General features: G+C 51.6%; 1 protein-coding gene across 1 annotated transcript; it reads right to left on the reverse strand.

Moving 5' to 3' along the window:
• Positions 1–292: 292 nt before the first annotated feature.
• Positions 293–21109, reverse strand: phrf1 (PHD and ring finger domains 1). The gene is given in 21 exon segments (XM_084477329.1): positions 293–2145; positions 3076–3204; positions 3560–3658; positions 4862–4920; positions 5113–6617; positions 8535–8758; positions 8760–10990; positions 11617–11774; positions 12284–12403; positions 13447–13640; positions 15192–15307; positions 16098–16221; positions 16851–17041; positions 17670–17761; positions 18086–18219; positions 18612–18695; positions 18866–19077; positions 19666–19785; positions 19885–19996; positions 20115–20176; positions 21064–21109. Coding segments are annotated over 19 exon segments (6042 nt in total). The 5' UTR covers positions 19973–19996; positions 20115–20176; positions 21064–21109; the 3' UTR covers positions 293–1983.
• Between the last annotated feature and the right edge of the window lie 1298 nt (positions 21110–22407).

A 22407-nucleotide genomic window follows, 5' to 3' on the forward strand; every position in this document is an offset into this window, starting at 1 on the left:
TCTGAGAACCACAAACCAACATGGGAATTAACCAGTAGAATATACCTCTCCACTCTGCTATGGTTAGCAGTGTATTGGAATCTCAATATATTGGAATCTTGTTTATACACACTTCTTTTTGGAGGTTAATTTACAAATTGTGTGTGTATATAAACTGAATATGTTCTATATTAATAGTTATGTGTAGCATGAAGTAAAATTCTAGAAACAATAATCCAATAGTTTAGTATTGGAATATTGTTTTCTAGTATTTATCACAAATCCATAACAAAATATACAGTAGGGCCATAAGTACTTATTTCTAATTTTTATTAAATCACTATTCCCAGAAAAGAAAAAAAAACGATATTTACAAAATAACGAAACAGGAGTTTCTTCCAGACTGCTCGGCTTGGAAACACACAGATCATAGGAGCGGCACGTTCCAGTTCACAGGACAAAGCACCGGCACAGAAGAACGAAATCCTACTTTCGTCTTCGTCGTCTAACAATGAGTTATCTCTCTTCCATCGTCGGAAACCATATTGGAAACCATTCGTTTAAAACTGAAGGCGGGCACCACTTCTCTCTCTCTCCAGCCCTGTTTCAGTCAGTGTGAGCCAAGCCAAACCTGATTCTGGATAATTCCGGATATTGTGGATGGAGGCTACATTTCATGGAATTCAGTAATGAATGAATGACATCTGTGCCTAGCGGGGGGGAAAAACCAACAGAAAAAAACCACGAGGTTCAGACTTTACAGAAGTGAGATCTCTTTCTAGCGAATTTACTTCATCTTAGTTCCTACAAACCTCAAATAGCACCGCGGTCAAGGATGTGACTTGCAACCATTCCGTTGAGAGCGAGTCAGGATTAACATTACATTGTACAACAAATGTGTTTAGTCGCTAAATCCTCAGTTCTTCTCAATGGGGTTGTCGTGGTTACCTCCATTGCGCACAGCAAATAAACAGAATACCACACTAGGGCGGTGCTGACTCAGGCCACTTCTGCTTGCAGGGTCCAAACGTCGGGCCCTGATGGAGCACATTGGTATTTATGGAAGCCCTTAAACAGCATGCAAGCCCTTTTATGTTCCTTGATATGCCCATGTCATTAAACGTCAACAACTTAATGTCAACGACTGATGGACAAACTTTACGGCTGCATTGGTATGCTGGAATTCTACCAAATAACGGCTTATCTCGGCATGACGACTCCCAAGCCAAAACACGGCCGTAAACAAACCTTTTACCAAGATACCAGGTATAACAGGTTACATATAAACCTCGTCGTTTATCAGTTCCATCGTGATCATTGTGAAATTGTAATTTGTTATGTATTCATGTGCTAATAATGATCATTCATTTATTAGCACGGTCCATTCTTGTATGCTCTAGCATATCCCTGTTTGTTCCTCTCCTGATGTTGTTCAACACGTTTTTTTATTGCCCAGAGAAACTGGTGCACCAACCACCGCCCTATCAGACTCCAAACATAAAGCGGTCTCCTTTACAAAGCCAGAAACCCACTTCCACCGGCAGGCACGCAGAAACAGGATGAACCACGGAGCTAAATCCATCAAATCAATAGTAGACATGATCAAATTTAAAAATTGGTTCGCCGCTCTCGCAATCTTTCCAACAAATTAAATAAAATCCGTTAACAAACTGATAAATACACTCTCTGGAGGAAAAAACAAATAACAGAAACCCAAAACAGACTCAACAGTCGGGTGAGACGGACGTGCTGCGCTGTCTCTTTAAGACACAAACACTACGACACTGCCTCCGTTTCCATGGCTTTGCTCGCTGAACACAACGAAAAAAGGTTGTTTGGCAGTTTAATAAAAAAAACTAACAAAGAGGTGGGGAGGGAGGGGGGGGGGGGGCACCCAGAGGAGACCACCCCCCACAGAGACCTGATGAGATCTAGAGCGATCTGAGGTTCCTGCAGCCCGCGTGGTGGTGGTGGCGGTGGCGGTGGGGGGGGGGGGGGGGCCGTTCACGGGCTCTCCAAGTCCTTCCCGTCCTCCGCGTTCTGCGCCTCGGCGGCCTCGTCGCCGGGCTTCAGGTGCTTCCTCATGTGTTTGTACTTGTCGACGTACGCCTTCACCAGGTTGGCCACCTTCACGGGGTTGATCGCCCCGCTCTTGCTGTGGGTCACCTGGTGAGAGATGGGAGTTGACACGTGGTTTAACCTGGGCTGCGTGGCGCTAGAGCTAGTAGGGCGGGACGGAGCCTTACTGGTACACTTCATAGTGGGAGAGACAGAGCCTTACTGGTACACTTCATAGTGGGAGAGCTACGGCAGGACGGAGCCTTACTGGTACACTTCATAGTGGGAGAGCTAGGGAGGGACAGAGCCTTACTGGTACACTTCATAGTGGGAGAGCTAGGGAGGGACAGAGCCTTACTGGTACACGTCATAGTGGGAGAGCTAGGGAGGGACAGAGCCTTACTGGTACACTTCATAGTGGGAGAGCTAGGGAGGGACAGAGCCTTACTGGTACACGTCATAGTGGGAGAGCTAGGGAGGGACAGAGCCTTACTGGTACACTTCATAGTGGGAGAGCTAGGGAGGGACAGAGCCGTACTGGTACACTTCATAGTGGGAGAGCTAGGGAGGGACAGAGCCGTACTGGTACACTTCATAGTGGGAGAGCTAGGGAGGGACAGAGCCTTACTGGTAGAGCTAGGGAGGGACAGAAAGCCTTAGTGGGAGAGCTAGGGAGGGACTGATAAGATAAAGATACACTTTATTGTCCTTGGAAGGAAATTTGTCTTGGACTCCAATGCTGTCATATAAAGCCGAGCCTTACTGGTAGAGCTATAAGTCCAGCTTTAAGTCCAACAAATTCAAATATATTAAAACCAGTCGGAAAAGAACCAACGCCGTTCAATTGATTAAAAACACGTTTTGATCTAGGTCCCTCAAACTCAGGCTTGCTCTAACAGTGTCCAATTCATAAGTTAACGCCAATAAGAAATACGCTTTCAGTCCACACATTCGGACATCCAACAATGAACTCATGCCCATCCCTAGTAGAGAGAAATCCAAGCCCCCATCCCCCGCTGAGCGTGAGGCAGCACCCACCTTCTGGACGGCCTTGCGCACTATCTCCTTGTACTCGTCCTTGGTGATGTCTCTCTTCTGGTAGTACGGCTTGATGGCCAGCTTCACCTCTTCTATGGCCCGCTCCTGCATGTGCAGCTTCTTCAAATACTGCCGAAAGAGGCATTGCAACACGACGCACAAGAGGTCATTCCGCGATACGTAATAACGCAAACCGATTTGTCGGTCGTCAGCGTCGAGTGCCAAGTGTACACATTTAAATGCTTTTATTTGGATCCGAATTTACAAAAGGAGGAGGAGAAAAAGATCCAAACGTTTTTGGGAAGAAATATTGATAATGTAGCAGGTTCATCACGCTTACATGCCTTTGACACACACACACACACACACACACACACACACACACACACACACACACACACACACACACACACACACACACACACACACACACACACACACACACACACACACACACACACACACACACACACACACACTTCACCTCGTCGTTCCTGGGCAGGTCCCCTTCCTTGGGGTCTCCCTGGTCTTCCGGGACCAGACCCCCTGGAGCACTGGTCCTACGCCGGGATGAGCCAGAGGCCTGATACACACGGGGAGGGGAGAGAGGGGGGGGGGGGGGGGTTAAGGGTCTATTCGTGTTTGAAGGTTATTCCTCACATGTGTTTTGGAGACAACAACTAGGAGACATTAATGGCACCCTCAGCTGTGTGACATTACGAATCACAGACACGCGTGGACGGATGTGAAACGGTGCAACGTGCTGGTGTTAAAATAGGAATTAAAAACAGGAACAGTGCAAACAGCTGTTGGTATACACACAGGGGTGAGCGACAGTGAACACCGCCAGGTCTACCCAAACGCCTAAAGCACGCCAGAACTCAAGAGAGCTAGAACCGCACACCTGAACGGCTGCGGTGCCAACCGTCGGACCCTTCCCCATCTGATCAGTGGAGAAATCCTTCTGGACCAATCAGAAGTCGTGACCATATTTAGTCAACGGAAGTCGAGGTGGTTTCTTTCTAGGAATATGAAACCAGTACATTGTTTCTCTGCTTGGTTCGGATCCCAGGGATGAGTTCATCGCTGATATAATGTGTTTTTAATGGAGCCACTTGGACAGTTGGATTTCATTCAAAACTCATCTAATGAGTTTCGCACTTGAGACTACTGCCAGGCAGCATTTTCAATTCCTTCCCTCAATGTGCCAAATATGGATTGTTTCCGCTGCTGGTAACTCTCAAATGACGACGACGGTGCAACGCAGAATTCAATGGAACACCCTCAAAAACGGTGGCGTGTCAACGCCAAGGGTGACACCACAGACACTACGTCCATATTGTAAAACAGTCGACGCTTTGAACTTTTAAAAACAGACTTCACAAATACTTTTCAGACCCATGCTTTCATGTAATCCTGATACGTTGTTTCTACAATTTCTATACATTTTTATCTTCATATGGATACGGGCAATACCTAATAGTCTAATTGTATCTTATTAATTTGATCTTATTGCCATCGGCTTGTGATTGTTATTGTGTGAGTTAACAACAGCTGACACACCCATAGATCTATTAGCAGCCATTAACCGGTTTGTACAGGTAAGATCACTGAGGAATGTGGGTGTTTTCCTCAGAATTGACTCCATTGTGCTCAGCTCAGTATCATGCAGCAAAGCATCGTCAGATCATAACCGATACGGAGAGGGCTGACCCCTAGGGGCCGTTTGCGGTAGGTGCGCCGTGTGCGCCGTGTATGCGGGGCCAGGCCGAGGCGCGTGCGTTACCTTATTGGCTGGTCTCCGAGCGCCTTCCTGCTTCAGCTTCAGCTTGTACAGGGCCAGCTCTGGAGAAAGGTTGAGCAAAGCACATTGAAATTTAAGTGGAAAACCAAATGTTAAAAAAAACACGTGTGAAACTCGTGTACGGACGGGCACAACAAACTATCCGTTGTGTTATAATTCATGGGGGAGTAAAGCAAAAAAAAAAAAAAGAAAGGAGTGGTTCCACTCTCTTCTCGTTGCTTGGCAACACTTACTGCTGGCTGATTTCTCCGGCTGCGGCCCCTCCGGCACCTCGATGTTCCAGGTGACGCGCTTCCCCTGGGATTTGGATTTGGCCGGCGCGGGGGCCGGCGCGGGGGCCGGCGCGGGGGCCGGCGCGGGGGCCTGCTGACCCTCTCCCTGCACCTCGTCCTCCTCCAGCCCAGGTTCCACCTTCACCTTCACCCCCACCCCCACCCCCGGCTCCACCCCCAGCCCCACCTTGACCTCCAGCCCAGGTTCCACTTTGACCTTAAGCCCCGGCTCCAGCTTGACCACCACCACCTGCTGCTGCTGCTGCTGCTGCTGCTGCTGCTGCTGCTGCTGCTTGAGCGGCCCGCTGGCTCCCTGCTTCCCCTTCCTGGCCTCCGACGACCCCAACAGTCCCAGGTTGTCCAACAAGGAGTCCACGTTGAAGTCCTCATCGGAGGAGGAGGAGGAGGAGGAGCAGCAGGGTCGCTCCACCACCACCACCTCCTGCTTCACCGTGGCGGGCGCGGGCTCCGCCGGCACAGGCAGCGCGGTGCTCCGAGGCGGGCACGCGGTTACCGCTGTGGCGGCAGGGACGACGACGGCGGCGGAAGACGAAGGCGTTTGCGCGGGGCTCACGGGAGGGGAGGGCGGGCTGGGCGGCGGCGGCGGCGAGGCGGCGGCCTCCGGGGCCTCGGACGACCAGAAGTCGCACGGCTCCTCTTTGATGCGCATCAGCGGTTCCTTCTTGATGTCCTCCGGGCGGAGCATGCCCTTCACGTCCGTCTGACAGCACATCTCCGTCGTGGTTTGCGCCCTCTCGATCGGCGGCGGCGGCGGCGGCGGCGGCGGGCCGGGCGAGACTTCGGCGGGCGTCTCCGTTTTCATTTCTTTCGACGCCTGGGGAGCTTTGTCTGCCTTCGCCGGCGTCGCGTCGTCGCCGTCGCCGTCGAAATCCGGGTCTTTGCGTTCCCTCTTGAACTCGAAGGTGGTCGTTTGGCTTTCCTTCTTGGCGCTGGGTTTCTTGGTTTCCCGCTTGGCGTCTTTACCCTCTCGGGGGCGGCGGCTCGGAGAGGTTTCCATCTTCTCCTCTTTCACTTTCCTCGCTTCCTTGGACGACGACGACGACGACGACGACGACGGGGCCGCTCTGGGCGCGCTCTTTGAAGTCCCCTCGTCTTCTTCTTTTCGCCGCTCACTGGAGCGGGACCTGGACCGCGGTCTCCTCTTGTCCCTGGAGCCGGTCTTCTCTCGGTCCCGGGAGCCGGAGGACGAGGGCTTGGCCGGCGAACGCTGGTTCCTCCTCCTCGTCGGCTCCTCCTCCTTCTCCCTGGAGCGGGACTTGGAGCGAGAGCGAGGACGTCTCCTGTCCGTTGGATCCGAAACGCCGCCTGCCCTGGCCTCTCCTCCTCTGGCCTCTCCTCCGCGGGCCCCCGCGTGCCGCTCCCTGCTAGCGCCCGGCTTGTCCGTCTTGTCCGTCTTGTCCGTCTTGGCGCTGGGAGGTTCTCGGCTGCTTGAGAGGGACCCGGACCTGTGAACCAACGCAAAAGGACTCCTTAGTGACTTCAGTGAAACGTGAATTGATTACTTAATTGATTACTGTAATCAATTAAGTGTAATCAATTAAGTGGCATCGTGTGATTGGAAATGTATGTTGGGAAACCCGTTGTGAACAATACATTGTGGACGATGAAGCAGAAATAACCTGTTGAGCGAATGCTGTGCTCTATGATCATTCGTGCAGTTGTGTTTTTGTGCTATTTAATCCATCCAAGTCTCTCTCTGTTTGGCTGCATTGTGTCGGGTTGCATTGCGCAAAGGGTTGATTGGATGATTGCTTATAGGTTGTGTGTGGGCGTGTTTTTTGTGGATTGGTTTACCAGGTGTCAAGTCAAGCAAAGAGAGACCAGGAGCCTCATTTATCAACAGTGCATAGAAAAGGCTCTAAATTCACTCTTACAAATGAAATTTAGTATATGCTACAGTACAAGTACAAAGAAATCTTTATCAAACGTGCGCAAGGCAATTGTACACACATCACTAAGTAATCATCTTGATAAATCCCACCTATTCTTTCCTATAAGTACCATGCTTGTTCACGCTCAGACCATCTGCATTCAGAAACGCCTTCAATTAACCATATATGGTCACAACGCATCCCTTTATCAACCATGTGAATGTGTTTTTCCCCCTCACTGCTATAATGGCAAAGGGAGTGAAGAAAATAAACTTCAACAACACTTAAAATGGAAACGCTCGTAAACAAGGTTGGATTAAACCAAAAGTTACTTTTTTGGCTCACTTAGTGCAGGAGGAATTACAAATAAAAGAAAGCTCGCTGCATGCAGTTAATTTAGTTGGGTCAGAAGAGTGAACACAACATGAAGTAAAAAGTTTAGTGTTAAACTTAACTGCCAAGCAGATCCGCACGATGTCTGAAAACGTGCTCCGTGCAGAGAGCATCGTTTGCCAAGTCTTCCAACAACGCAAGAAAAGCTGTTGCGCTACATTTCCCACAGCTGTCTTTCATAGACCTATTATACCACCAGGTGTGAGTGTGATCAGCCGGGCCGTTACAAGCCATTTGGAAAATCGGCCTCTGACATCACAAGTGGGCGTGTCCACCTAGATGTATGACGGATGGATGAGCAACGTTTGCTACGGTCCGGCACACATCTAGGTGGACATGCCCACTTGTGATGTCAGCAGAGGCTGATTTTCAAAACGGCTTGTAACGGCTAAAGACACTCACGCCTGCTTGTGCTGTGCTTATATTTGCAGTACACACAATCCTACGTATAAGTACATTTTGGTGAATTCCATACTTTGCCCCGGCAATGTTCTTACGCATTCCTTACTCACAAATCTGTGCCAACCGGTTGTTTAAATACAGCCTGGATGAAACAACATGGCAAGAATGCATGGGACTAAATAGCCAAGATGAACTTTAAGTAGTCCAACTTCGGGACATGGTAGTTTCATCGCGGCCGACATCCATAACATCTGCCGTCACCTAATGACCTAGCCTAGTGCAGTCGGATTCTCTTGGCACCTCGGTTGTCCCTATCAATTCTCCTTCACAACCTTCCTTGACCTTGACCGCTTGACGTTTTCCATTGAGGTCAAAGAAAAGAGGATAGGAAAGGACCTTATTCTTTTGACTAGTAGACCGCAGACTATGTATCTACAGCAATCCCCAAATATGAGCCTCATGGTGTCTTGTTACACATCCCATGAACCAGCTTGTAAAGAATCCTAAACAACACCTTTAGGCAGGATAAATCCGATGGAAGAATAGGAGATACCCATTAGATCATTAGTAGACTTTAGAGTAAACATGTTTGTTGAACTGTTGCCCTCAACATGGGCAGATGTCAATCATGCAGTGAATTCATAGCAGAGCTGAGTCGGACACGCGCGCTCAAGACTCAACGGACGCCGTACTCACCTGGAGCCGGATCGGGGCCTCCTCTTCTTCCTCCGGTGCGAGGAGGACGAGTCGGAGCGGGAGCTCCCAGAGGAGGAGGAGGAGGAGGAGCGGGGCCTCCTCCGTTCCCTGGATCTGGACCTCCTGGAGCGCCGCTCCCTCTCCCTCTCCTTCTCCCCTCCTCGCCTCCTTCCTCCCTGGCCCGAGGAGGAGCGCTCTCTCCCCCCCCCCCCCGCTGCGGCCGCCCCCCCCCTCGGAGCTGTTGGACCGAGCGCGCCGGCCGCCCCCGGGGGACGACGCCGGGGCCCCGGGCCCCTTGGGAGTCGTCGCCCCCCCGCTGGGACCCGCGGCCCGGGAACAAGGAGTGTGGACGGGCTCCGGCTTGACCTTCCGGTCTCCGTGGGGGTCCTGTCGCCTGGCGGGGGCGGGATCGGCCTGGGGCGGGCCGGAGCTGACGCTGCTGTCGGCGGGGGGCCGGCTGGCCTGTTCCCGGGCCCCCGTCGGCTCCTTGGTCTTGTGCGACCGGGACGCGGTAGCCGGGGTCCGACCGGGAGAGGAGGAGGAGGAGGAGGAGGAGGGGGGGGGACGGTGGGCGCCCGTTGCCCCAGACTCGCCGGACCCCGGCTCTACCTTGATCTTGACGTCGGGCCGCAGCGTTTGCGTTTCCCGGCTCTTCGGCTCCCCCTGAGACGCGGCGCGGGGGGCCGCGGGTTCCGGACCGGCCCCGGGCTCTTCCGGTTCCCGCTTGATCGCCGGACGCTCCCGTGAGCCGGCGTCTCCCGGCGTCGCCCGCCGCCGCCGCACCTCCCCCGCCCCCCTGGCCTCCGTCTCTGTGATCCGGCGCTCCGACGACTCTCTCTTAACGGGAACGCTGCCCCGGGGCGGCGACGGGGGGTCCCGCTCCGACGCCTCGCTCTTAACGGGAACGCTGTTCCGGGGCGGCGACGCGGAGCGCCGCGATGCCTGGTCCCGGAGCGTCGGGATCCGGCGCTCAGACGGCTCGCTCTTAACGGTAACGGCGGTCCCGGGCGTTGAGGGGTTCCGGGGCGGCGACAGGTCGCGCTGCGACGGCTCTCTCTTAACGGGAACGGCGTTCCGCAGCGGTGACGCCTGGTCCCGGAGCGCCGCGATCCTGCGCTCCGACGGCTCGCTCTTAACGGGAGCGGCGTTCCGGTGCGGCGGCGGGTCCCTCTGCGACGCCCGGACTCGGGCTCCGCCGTCGGAGCTGTCCGAGTCGGACAGGGTGGGGTTGAAGGGGTCGTAGATGTCCTCCACCTCCTCTTCTTCTTCTTCGTCCTGTTTGTGCGGGGTGCGCGCGGTCAGCAGCTTCTGTTTGTCCCGGCGGTCCTGTGTCCGCCGCTGCTGCTGCTGCTGCTGCTGCTGCTGCTGCCGCTGCCGTCTCCTCATCTCCTCGTCCTCCGCCCCGGAGCTGTCCTGTTGGCCGCCGCTGTCCCTGGCTGCCGCTGCCGCTGCCGCCGCCGCCGCCGCCGCCGCGCCGCTCAGACGCTGGGAACGCCACGAGTTCCCGCTGTTGGCGATGCGGAAGCTCACGGCCGCGGAGGAATACGAGGACGACGACGCTGACGTCGACGGAGCGGCGGAAGACGAGGAGGAGGAGGAGGAGGAGGAGGAGGAGGCGGCGGCGGGCTGGCCGGACGGAGAGCGGGAGGAAGAGGAGGGGCAGAAGGAGTTGGAGAAGCCAGACGAAGGCCCCGCCCTCTCGGGCGCGCCCTGCCTCTGGGAATGTCCCTGGTGCCGGCCCCGGGTCTGGTCCACGCCCTGCTGCCTGCCGCCCGTGTCCCCGGCCAGACTGTGGATACCCCTCCCGGGAACGCCACCGCCGTCGCTACGACGGCCGTCGCCCCTGGCAACGGCGGCACCGCTGCCGACCCTGGCAACGTTGGCACCGCTGCCGACCCTAGCAACGGCACCGCCACCGCTGCTGCTGCTGCTGCTTCCGTCCCTGCTGCCGTGAACACGACTGCCGTTGCTACTGCTACTGCTGTTGCTGCTGGTTCTACTCTGGGCGTTCCCAGCGTTCCCAGCGTCCCTCCCGGCACTGCCGCTGCCCTCGCGCTTTATCTTGGGGATCCTGGGGAGCCCCGACACGTCCTCCCACACCGCCTTGGTGGGGGCCTTTTTGGCCTCGCTCTCGCTCTTCCTGTGGTGGGGGAGAGCGTCCCGCGCTCCGTCGGCCCCCCGGGGGCCGGACGAGGCCGGGGGCCCGTGTCGCCGGGGATGGGGGGCGGCCGGCGGCAAGCTGTGGTGACCCAGGGCGGGCGGGTGCGAGTGCGGAGCCGGCAGGCCGTGGGGCGGGTGGGCCTGAGACGCCGAGGGCAAGCAGGGGGAGCTGTGGGAGGAGGAGGAGGAGGAGGGGAGAGAGGGGGAGGGGAGGGAGGGGAAGGGGAAGGAGGTGAGGGAGGGGGAGGGCATGGACGAGGAGCTGGCCCCCGGGCTCACGAGCGAAGAGGGCCTCTCTGGAACACACATCACAGAATATGAGGGGATATGCGCGGCTTAAAAAGAGGAACAGTCACACTCGCCTGTTTTCTATTGTGAGAGACTTCTGCATTGTGAGAATAGTTGTGGTCTTGAACATCAACTCAACAACAACACGTTTCTGAACGATATTATAACGCACGCAAGAAGCAGTGCTCTCCTGTGTGAGAACATGGGCACGATGCTTCTGCTTTATCTCCATCCATACGGATGCGCTTTGAGAGCTGGCATATCGGACGTCAAGAGTTCTAGATCAGTAATTGACTCCACCACAATGCTTTTCCAGGTTTACATTATTTATTTCAAAGGCACTTAATGTATGTTGCACGTCCTGGCACTTAGATATAGTACTCAGCATTGTGCATCTTACCCTAGCTATCTTTGTTGTATACGGGGAATGGGTTAACCTAGCGATTGTTAGTGCTTGGCACTTGTATCTATGAATATGTTTACTGTACCGACAGCGATATATATTGTTTCTCTTTGTCTTTGTCTTCTGACGAAAGTAAGTCGCTTTGGATAAAAGCTCAATGTTAATGTAAATGTAAAAGGTTTAACGTTTTCAGTCAAACAAACACCCGAGGCAGAGGTTAAGGTGACCCACCTGGCTGCAGGGCCTTCAGCGTGCCGTCCCGGTTGATGACCACAGCCGAGCTGTCCATCATCAGCATACTCTGTCCTGATAGGATGCTGCCCAGCAGGTCCGGCACAGGGGTCGCCTCGGTGACGCACCGTGACGACGTGGGCATGGCCCCGCCCCGTCTGATAGACACCACGGGAGGAGAATGTGTTGGGACAACGAGGGCGGTGTGCACTGGATAAAACCCTGGCTAGGTCTTTAAAATGCAGGTTTAGGATCATAAGGGGATGTTGAACTTGTTGAACTACACAGCTGGTGTTCGCTGACAGTGAAAAACATATTTGTTATCTTTGGGTAATGTAGTTTTCTTTGCATTCCTGACCAGGTGGCATATTCACAAATCCGTGGTACTAAGGAGCAGCCTCCCAAAAGTCAAGCATTGAGACCGAAGGGCTTTTGTTGATTTGTGTCAAATCCTTGGTGGGTGCATTTCATACGCCTTGACGTCGTTCTTACAGCGTTTATATTTTGGCTTTGTATGTTTGTGCGTATAATGGCCATTTATCCCTTGGAAGCTCTTTTTAAGTTTTGAAAATTTCTAAAAGTATACAACATGATCATCCTCGTCGTCATCATCGTATTCAGGTGACGAGGGGTCAGGGGTCAGGGGTCATGAGGTCAGAGGGGTCACCTGGACAGGCCGGTGCTGATGGGCCGGGCGACCGGCTGGTGGGAGCGCAGAGCGGAGTGGGAGATGCCTCGTCGCTTGGCCTCCAGCAGAGACGTAACCTGCGGCTCTTCCTCGTCGGCCCTGGACCAGCATCATCATCATCACCATCATCATCATCACAAGCACAGACAGACATTTGATTAGAAGGATTGACATCCCTGTAGTACAAATGTATTCTGGAAATGATGCCTTTTTTATTGATAAGGCAACCCCCTTTACTTCCTTAGAATATAACGTATATTAGCACATCTGGCAGTTTGACCCGGTTAGGATCACTAACTTAACTTAGGACAACTTAAACCCGCAATGAGAGTTGTGATGAACACACTTATTTCCTTCTGAATATCTAGATTCAAAAGACAGACCAACGTCCGTCTAATTGCAGAAAACGCCATGAGGAACTGTACTCGACTGTAATGGAACTCTCCATAAGACATGATTTTGACAAGACACTGCATCACTTATTAATATGAGTTATTACGGATAGAAAAAAATTCACAGTTGGTCTGCGCTTATCAGCTGCGCTTATCTACATTGTGGGATGGCGGAAGGGAGTAGTTGCATCCCTGTGTGCAGCTGTGAATCAAGGCCGTTTCCCCGCTCGCGGAGCGTGCCCCCCCCCCCCCCCCCGCTCAGCCTCTCTATGCTCATCGTGCTGAGTGGCCTCTCTGCAGAGAATACTCTTCTTTTATACTACTCTTACAATAAACTGTTTAAAGGGGTGACATCATGCCACCAGGTGTGAGTGGGCGTGTCCACCTAGATAGGTAGATAAGCAACATTTGCCACCGTCCACGCATGCGGGGGGGCCGGTGGACCGATCCATCCAGCACGCGTCCGGGTGGACACGCCCACTTGTGACGTCACAAGGGCACTGGGGGGAAAAGGCCCGATTTTTTTCAAACGGCTCGTAATGGCTGGAGTTATACGTAACATCACCCCCTTAGGGTTAGTTAGGGTTACGTCGTCAATACGGACGTCCAAAGGGAACGTCCACCAAGCCGTGTCCTAGCGGGACGCGACCCCATACCGTCACACTCAGTGTGGAGCTCCAGTGGCGTGAGAACACAGCCGGCGTTGCTCCGAGGCCGCTCTACAGACAGAGCGGTGCCGCCGGGACCTACCCGTCCACGTCCCCGTCCAGGTCGGCGGGGTCTCCGTAGACGGAGAGCGAGGCGGCGCCGATGTCGGCCCGCATGTTGCCCAGCGTGTGCTCCGACGGCCGGTACACCGAGGGCAGCGCCGAGCCCGCCTTGGGCCGCGCCATCCCCAGGCTCTTGGCGATGCGGCTGCGGGACGAGGCGGGAGCCTTCGTCACCTGGGGACGGGGACAGGGGCAGACACACACACACACACACACACACACACACGGGCAAAGACACAGACACACACACTATTTTAACAAATATACATGTTTTAAAAATGAAGTAAAGTTGTTCAATGATCACTCTCTCTCTAAGCAGAGCACTTCAAAACGACCCGTGACAATAGAAGTTCAAATCTTTTGGGAAATCTTAGTGTTTATTAGAGAAACCGAAACAGCAAGTGCAAGTGCAATTCCCATGTATCCGGAAAAAGAGGTGATTTTTCTGTAAACGTCACACTTTGAGTTTCCGGTTTCCTACCCCACAAGACAAGAATGCTCTCTCACAGTGAATAAGGGGAATTTATACATTAGAAACTGAAACCTCATCTCTCTCAGCCATCTCTCACCCTCTACACCAGACCCCATAACATAACATCACATCACCATCTATAACAGACCCTATAACATAACATCTCCATTTACACCAGACCCTATAACAAAACATCACCATCTATTTATTCCATGTGAGCATATTTCCTGAGTGTGGTTGGCCTGCTTTGTCAGAAGTAGCCTTGAGTTTAGATGATAAGGGAGGACACGATAACTCAGGGCTTATTGGGACTACTATGTTTTCTGAGGATTTATGGATTCTGATGTTTCATATCACTGCTGTCTGGGCGGGAAACCTTGCATGTCCAAACACACATCGTCAAAGTTTGCACGGTGTGTTTATACATGGTCAGATACTTGCATGTGTCATGAAATTATTATTGTTACCAACATCCTGCACAAACGGATGTTTGTCGAGACGAGCGTTTTGTCCGTCATTAATTAGCACGGCCTTATCTCAGGCATGAAGTGCATCGCAATGTGATACACAATGTGTTAGAGTTTATCTTAGCTGTGTGAACGCGCAGTTTCTCCCTGTTGTTGAATACATTTGGCCGAAATCTGTCGTTATACAAGACAAAGCTATAAACAGGCTGTTTAATTCAGTATGGACTATGACTAGATGGCTAACGATAGCCTCCCTAAAACACACTTTGCCTGCCTGCACTTGGTCAAACAACAACCAGTTCATTAGTTAGCTTTGCATTGCAAACAATCCGAGTCTGTCTCCAAACAGCCGCCTACTACTGCGGTCTAGACGTCTACAACTCCCTACAACTCTGGCTCAATGCTGCGGCCTACTGCCTCACTGCTGCACTGCACCCCGTTCAAGATGGAGGCGGGCTGGAGCTATCAGGTTTTGATGGACAGTTTGAGGATCCAATGAAGTTACGAGAGTTATCCACAATTGGAGCAAGTGCTTTAAGTGCTTCTCACTTGTTTATATGACTATCTTAACTGGACCGACAGCGATATATTGTTTCTCTTTCTTCTGCCAAATGTATTTATTGTAAGTTGCTTTGGATAAAAGCGTCTGCCATTTATGAAAATAAATAAAAATGATGAAATATGCAGAAACTAGAGCAGCAACGCCATGTTTGAAAATGGGTCAAGGCCCCGGCTCTCTGGAGGGAGCAGTAAACAGGTGTTGGTACCACGAGGGGGCTGACTCACCGTCTTCCTCCTGGACTTCCTCCTCACTTTCCTCCTCCTCCTCCTCACCCCGGTGGTGCCGGCCTTGCCACTCTGCCCCTTGGTGGACGACACCTTCCTGGCTTTTCTGCGCTTGGCTGTGAACGCGACAAAGGGTCCTCACTGGTTAATGAGGAACTCGGGGTTTACCAGCGCATTCATGTCTCGAAATATGCACTTATTGTATGTTGTATGCCCTGGCACGTAATGTACGCACTTATTGTATGTTGTACGCCCTGGCACTTAATGTACGCACTTATTGTATGTTGTACGCCCTGGCACTTAATGTACACACTTATGTTATGTTGTACATCCTGCCACTTAAAAATAGTACTTAGCATTGTTTGTATACAGGGAATGGGTTAACCTAGCAGTTGTAACTGGTTGGCACTTGTTTCTATGAACATCTTTACTGTACCGACAGATTTGCGATATAGTGTCGTTTCTCTTTCTTCTGACAAATGTACTTGTGTCGCTTTGGATAAAAGCGTCTGCTAGATGCGGGAAGGAATGACAATTTTTTCGCCCCACGCTATTTCAGTACTTTACAGAGAGATTAAAGAGATTTCTTGTCCAATGGTAGGACAAAACCCAAAAATGTGTGTGTGTGGGTGTGTGTGTGTGTGTGTGCGTGAAATAGTAGATTCCGGCTTTCAGTTTAAGCCTCATTAACTAACAACCTTGACAATGCACAGAGTACCACTTCAATGGTTATACGTGTTCCTCATGTCTATTTATGCATCAAGTTCACGTCACGTCTTCTACGGTCATGTTCTACGCTGAATGTTTCTACAATGAGCTCCACCTAACTCCATGTTAACGGAAGCTCTGAACGTGAACCCGGAAGGGGGTGATGTCGGGATCAGTACGCGGACGTTCCGGACTTACGTCTCCGACCCGTGGCCGGGCGCCAGCTGAGGTCCCGTATGTAGACGGCCGTGTTGAGGCCGGCCACCACCGCGTTGATGGTGTCGTCCAGCCAGGTGGACTGCATCATGTACGTGGGAGCCAGCTGGTCCAACAACACACCAGGCGTTACGTTCAGGACAAAACACAGCCGTAGGGACTACAGCTCCCAGCATGCACCACAGAGCTCAACTCCTCTGACACGCATGGGTAGGTAAACCACGCAGAAAATGCAATATAACAAACATGTCAGGTTCAAACCACAAACCACAGTTCAAATCACATGCAAGTCCCACAAAAAATGACATTGATTATGTCATCAACATGTCTGATCTGGGAAAAGCCTTCCGTGCAGATTTCTGTTCATTTTTTTAGCATTGTTGTCCATTTCAGTTAAAAAACGTTTTAATTGCTCCATAGTTTACTTTGCTTGTTCGTTCTGCTTGTTCTGAAACTCCCTCTCCCCAGTGCTGATTAGTTCTAGCATTTAAACATTTTTTGGAAAAGGCTACGAAGGGGAACGAGGCCAGACCGACGTGCAGAGAAACAGCAAGCCTAGTCACCCCCCCCCCTCACGGGGCTAGTGTCAGTCTAGCCACCGCCACACCAACGCCACGTCAGTCACACCACACTGATGCTTGTGTCAGTTTAACCACGCCACGCCGCTGGGTTATGCTGCAGGGAGAGAAGAAGAAGAAGAAGCCAAGACGAGAAGCCACACTCCTCATGCCAAACCTGCGCCGTGCGTGCCTGGGTGATGCGATGGCGGTTGACGTTGGCCCGGACCCGCTCGCTCTGCTGGGTGCGGGCGATGGCGCGGGTCAGCCCCGGCCCGGCCGAGGCCCGGGGGCTGCGCATGGAGGAGGAGGAGGAGCGGGCGCGGGCCGGGAGACTCTCCGCGTCGCTCAGCTCCTCGTCGGGGACCCCTGAAACAACATCACAAGCCACACCCCCCCCCCGGGGTGAATATCCTCCACGAGCACCGCAGGCTCCCACGATAAGGCCTGGAAGCGTTTCGGTTGATCCATTACTTGTCGATGACTTTGATTTGTCTTTTTAAAAAAGGGGACTGGAAAATGGTACATGATGAAGTGCAAACAAACGCCAACACCATCGGTTCAAATAAGACGTCTCCATCTCTAGGTTGAACGCTCGTTATTTCATGTATTAACCTCTGATTGGCTGACGAGGGTGATCCAGTTAACCTCTGATTAGGCGTTGATGCGATACACCTGTGCTCCGCTAATTGAAGCTGAATTGAGGAGAGCAGGCAGCTCTGCCCCACAACGGAAAAAACCTGAAACCATTTTCTAAAGACAAGGTTTGGTCCTCCTTTACTAATCTTACTTTATACATTCTATGAATCACTGCCACTGATATTAAACATGTTAATATTTTAAATAAAAAAGCTTCTTATCCGATTCCTTATACTACTTCTCTGCAGTCTGTCCAACAGTTTTTTTGGGGAAATTAATTCTGTGATCTCGACTGATCTTGTGCTCAGCCTAACTTGTAGCTGGCTGTCGCTTGCTGATTGGTTAACAGCGGGCTTACTGGAGTTGCGGTTGTTGGCTTCGCACTCGGGGCAAAACCATTCCTCCACTGGGACGGCGTCCATCGGGGGGGTCAGGCACTCCATGTGGTAGCTACGGCAACAAACACAGAGGACTCAGAACTTGGATTGGCGGAGACAGGAAGTATCAACACTGGACTACGCTACTCTGGTTGTGTTGCATCTGCATTTTGTACCACTCAAATTGTGTGTGTCTAGATATGTTCCGTACATATAGTGAATAGAATACACAAAATAAAATAAAAAAATGTCAGTTTGTATCAGGTTTTTTTTCTACTTTCTACTGTGGCCCATTAGGTTCCCCTCTGGTGTCCATTAAGTACGACCTCCTCCCTTATCTGAGGTGAGGAGATGGTCTAGGCGGGGTCACCGCTCCCCCCCCCCCCCCCCGACTCACCCAGCATCGCAGCCGTCACACAGCAGCAGGCGGTCCTCGCGGTCGCTCCCCCGACACACCTCACAGGTGACCTGCTCCAGCTCCAGGTTCACCACCTCCTCCACGCCCTCCTTCACCGGCTTCTCCACCATGATCTTAACCACAACCGAGAGCCATCACACACTGTGCAACTAGGCTGTCATGGACACGTGACAGCCTAACACTTCAGCAGATGACACAGATCAGCTGTGTTGCATGGTTGTGATATCCTCGAGCTAAGGCAGACAGTAAAGACATCACCGCGTTGAGCGCAGGTTACCTTTCACTACGGATGTCATTCTGCATAAAATACAATGTATACGGAATAAGGAATATGACCATATACACAAGGTGATTATCATTACTCTGTAAAGAGGGATGATGTGGATGTGGACGGATAAGGCTATGAATCCATTATGTACTGGTTAGGCACAACGGCAGACCGATGAGATAACATGGAGTGGAGATTAAAAAAAAATGGCAAAGAAGGTAAACAAAACAAACTCACCATCTTCTGAACCTTTCCTCCGTAACATTTCCGCAGGTAGATGCTACTAAAGACGATACGGTCCACGGGACAGGAGTTTGCGTTCTGTGCATCGGAAGGAACCGGAGACAATCGATAGAGAGTGAGAGTGAGAGTCACATTTTGGGGGGGAACAGTACAGTCCAAAAATGTATCACATCTGAAAATATTGGACAGAATCGATTCCCTGAAATGTTGCGCCCGACTGAGGCCTACAGAGCAGAGGCTCCGCCCACCTTGGACCACAGGAGGATGCAGTCCAGGCAGAAGTAATGCTGGCAACTCTCGGGCGTGGCGACTGGCTGGCTGCCGAACGAGTTCAGGCAGATGGGACACTTCTCGGCATCCTCGTCGGAGCTCATCCCGTCCAGGTCGGCGGACGTGCCGGCCACCACGCCTTCGGCAGGCTTGCCATCGTCATAGTCCTCCTCCTCCTCCTCTTCATCGTCTGGGAGAAGCAGGGAGCGGCACAGTGTCAGCTGATCTTGAGCGATATGGTGGCCACGTGTCCATACAGCAGACAGACGTTATCCGATATCTACTTTGCGGGAATCCGGAAGCCACAGACGTTGTTCACGCAGCACTCGTGCCATACTTTTGCTTTATGATGCGTTACTCCAAATGACATATTTGTCCGTTCGGAATATCGACGTCCACTAAAAGTCTGCATGGAGACAGCCCTATTTCTAATTGCTACATGGTGGCACGGCGCCACTATCACAATCTTTGGGGAATACCTTGGAACATTGTCTGCAGCACATGTTGCCAAACCAGTAAAAGCGTACAGGAACATCCAGAAGTTAAAAAAAAGTGTAAACAGTGCAAGAAAGCAGGCAGACTAACCCTCTAGGAGGGGTTTGTCCACATCTAGACAACACTTTACTACAAGCAGCAAGGTCACAATGACTTCTTCTGGATGCTTTGGGTAAACCCGTCAACATCTTGGGAGCTTATGTACACAGAGTTACATCCCACTAAGGGGCGCTACAGACTTTACTCCTACAATTCAAACCACACCAAATCCACATGTTCTCACAATCACTGTCTTCCTCATCTTCCTCCTCCTCCTCCCCATCAAGGAGGTCATCCCCTTCTCCGCTCTCAGAGTCACCCTCCTCTTCCTCCCCAGAGTGGTCCTCGGCGTCGTCAGAGTCATCTATCCAGGAGGAAGGAGGAACGTCCAGTTGTTTATTTACATCTTCACGGGAGGCTTTGCAGGAGGAAGAGCACAGTGAGAAACACGAGAGACTCCTACCAGAGATGTCCCACACAGTGGGCCTCTTCCTCTTGCCATGGGCCTGGTTCTTGTTGATCAGCTCATCCTGGCTGTCATCCTCCTCCATCTTTGACCATCAGAAGATCAAGCGCTGACGACGTAATGAGAGACAACGTTAGAAACAAATATGTTTAAACACTTCTGAATGTGTCTCAGTTTCAGAAAGGTCAGTACATGTACGGGATGCGATGACGGTTAGTGGTACTTACTATTTAGAAGACTGGGGACTTTTGGATATGTCTTCACCTTTAAGGCAGTTTAAACTGTTATTCTTCAAGGGAGGAAACTGAACATAAATAATCAAGATAGAAACTTGCCCAAAGTTACCAATGACCATACGATTTAGAGATTATGACGTGGTGTAACATTTCCTTTCTAACGAGCACAACAAACCAAAGGTGTTGCAACATACAATAAGCTCAGTCAGTTGTCTGACTGAGCTTTGACATGGCAGCAGAGGTCCGTGTGTTCCTCTTGCAGTGCACAACCAGAGGGGTTGCAGAAAGACTCGAATCACGGGCTGTGGGATAGCTAGGACACACACACACACACACACACAATACATCAAGAAAGCACAACTTGTCACAGCAGGCGAGCCTTTGCTTCGCCCGCATGTGTGTGAGACTGTTCCTGCTGGTGGTGGGAGAGAGAGAGAGAGAGAGAGAGAGAGAGAGAGAGAGAGAGAGAGAGAGAGAGAGAGAGAGAGAGAGAGAGAGAGAGAGAGAGAGAGAGAGAGAGAGACGCTTCCTCGCTAGCACTCCGCCTGCAGTGTGTGCGGGGCTCGGGGCTAGCAACGGTTGTAAACAAAAGGTGACAGCGAGAGTGGCACCAAACAAGAGGGGCTTGCCCTCGGATACACGGACACATGGGCGATCAAAAACACTAAGGGCTTAAGGCGAGGGACCACAGTCCGCCCCCACTCCCCCCCCCCCCCCCTCCACTCCACGCCTGGGACCACAGCAGTCCTGCAGCACAGACATGAACCCCAGCAGGCTAGCTAGTCCTGCTACATGGAGTTAGCACCAGCTCCAGCCTCTCTCACTCGTAAAGACAGTGGTTAAGTAACGTCAATCGAGCGTATGTTTACATTTAGTCTATTATATGGCGAAGGGGGGGGGGGTGTCCAATTCAAACATATAACGTGAATTTCACACCTACCCTGTTGAGTATGGAGAGACATGAGTGGTGTGTGTGTCTGGCAGCGTTGAGTGACACCAGCGGCTGGATGTGTACGGCAATGCGGCGTTCGTGTCACGTAGGACGACAGTGAACGCTGGCTGGGAAAGCCTCCCCGACTTGACAAGTTGCTGTTGTTTACGACGTTGGACCATCCGTTGAATAACATCAGGCACTGCTTGTGCTGTACGTGTTTTATACCAACTAAATTGAGCTTGGTTTAACATGGTCTGTTGTTGTTAATGTGTGTGAAGTGTACATTTGTGGATGCATTTTGTGTGCTGTTCAGTCGCTTCTTTTTCTTTTTATGTACTGCCTGGTCGGGCATATAGGGCCTTTCAGAATATAAAAAAGTCTTAGTTGTAATGTCAGTTGAATGTTTTTGTCATACATCTATGATGTGAACGGAATTACGGTTGTGAAGTGGGTAATTACGGTAAATCCCATACATCATGAACGCAGCATCATGGCTGAGCCGACTCAAATCACAGTGACACATGTCAATCTGTGTGTTTCAGCAAACCGTTGGTGGACTTTGATTGTACATATTGAAACGTAGCACCTCCCCCTGACCTATCTCAATTTTGACGTACTATTCCAATAGTATGTAAAGCAGAGTCAAAAACGTAACATAACAATCCCATTTAAGATATCTAATTTTATTTGTGTTGAACACAATCATGTCTGAGTTGAACTGTACTTAACAAACACGGGTCGAAAGAATGAATTGTATTTAAGGCTACCATAAATTTACATTTACCTCTCTCTGACCTCTCGTACCCGTGATCTACAGTGAACCCGGGTTCTGTCTCCCCCTAGTGGCGGTAGCTCTACACAGTGAACCCGGGCTCTGTCGCCCCCTAGTGGCGGTAGCGCTACACAGTGAACCCGGGCTCTGTTGCCCCCTGGTGGCGGCTGTGAGTGCTCTGCCGCCGGCGCCCCCTAGTGGCGGCTGTGAGTGGACGGTGACATGTGTTGCTTAACCCTGAACCACGCTTGTTTCGTGTGTTTACAGTAGGCAGTTTTTATTCCACATAAAGAAACACGGGGAGATCCGATTCAGCGCGACTGTGCGATTGCACAACGGGATTCGTTTGGAGGCCTAGACAGTTTAGGACTAGGCCGTTACGATTCAAACACATTGTTATTGTAGTTGTAGTAATAACATTTCTAAGCAAACTCAAGTTGAAGATGGCAATTATTCGGACATTAAATCATGCATCCCTTTATAATACTTTTTCAAAATAACACTGTTGATAATGCAGCTTTCCCTCCAAAATGCTTCGCAATAATGCAAAACAATAATCATAATCAACAATATAATCA

Source organism: Micromesistius poutassou, assembly GCF_964030765.1.
Source record: "Micromesistius poutassou genome assembly, chromosome: 13".
Classification (NCBI taxonomy): domain Eukaryota; kingdom Metazoa; phylum Chordata; class Actinopteri; order Gadiformes; family Gadidae; genus Micromesistius; species Micromesistius poutassou.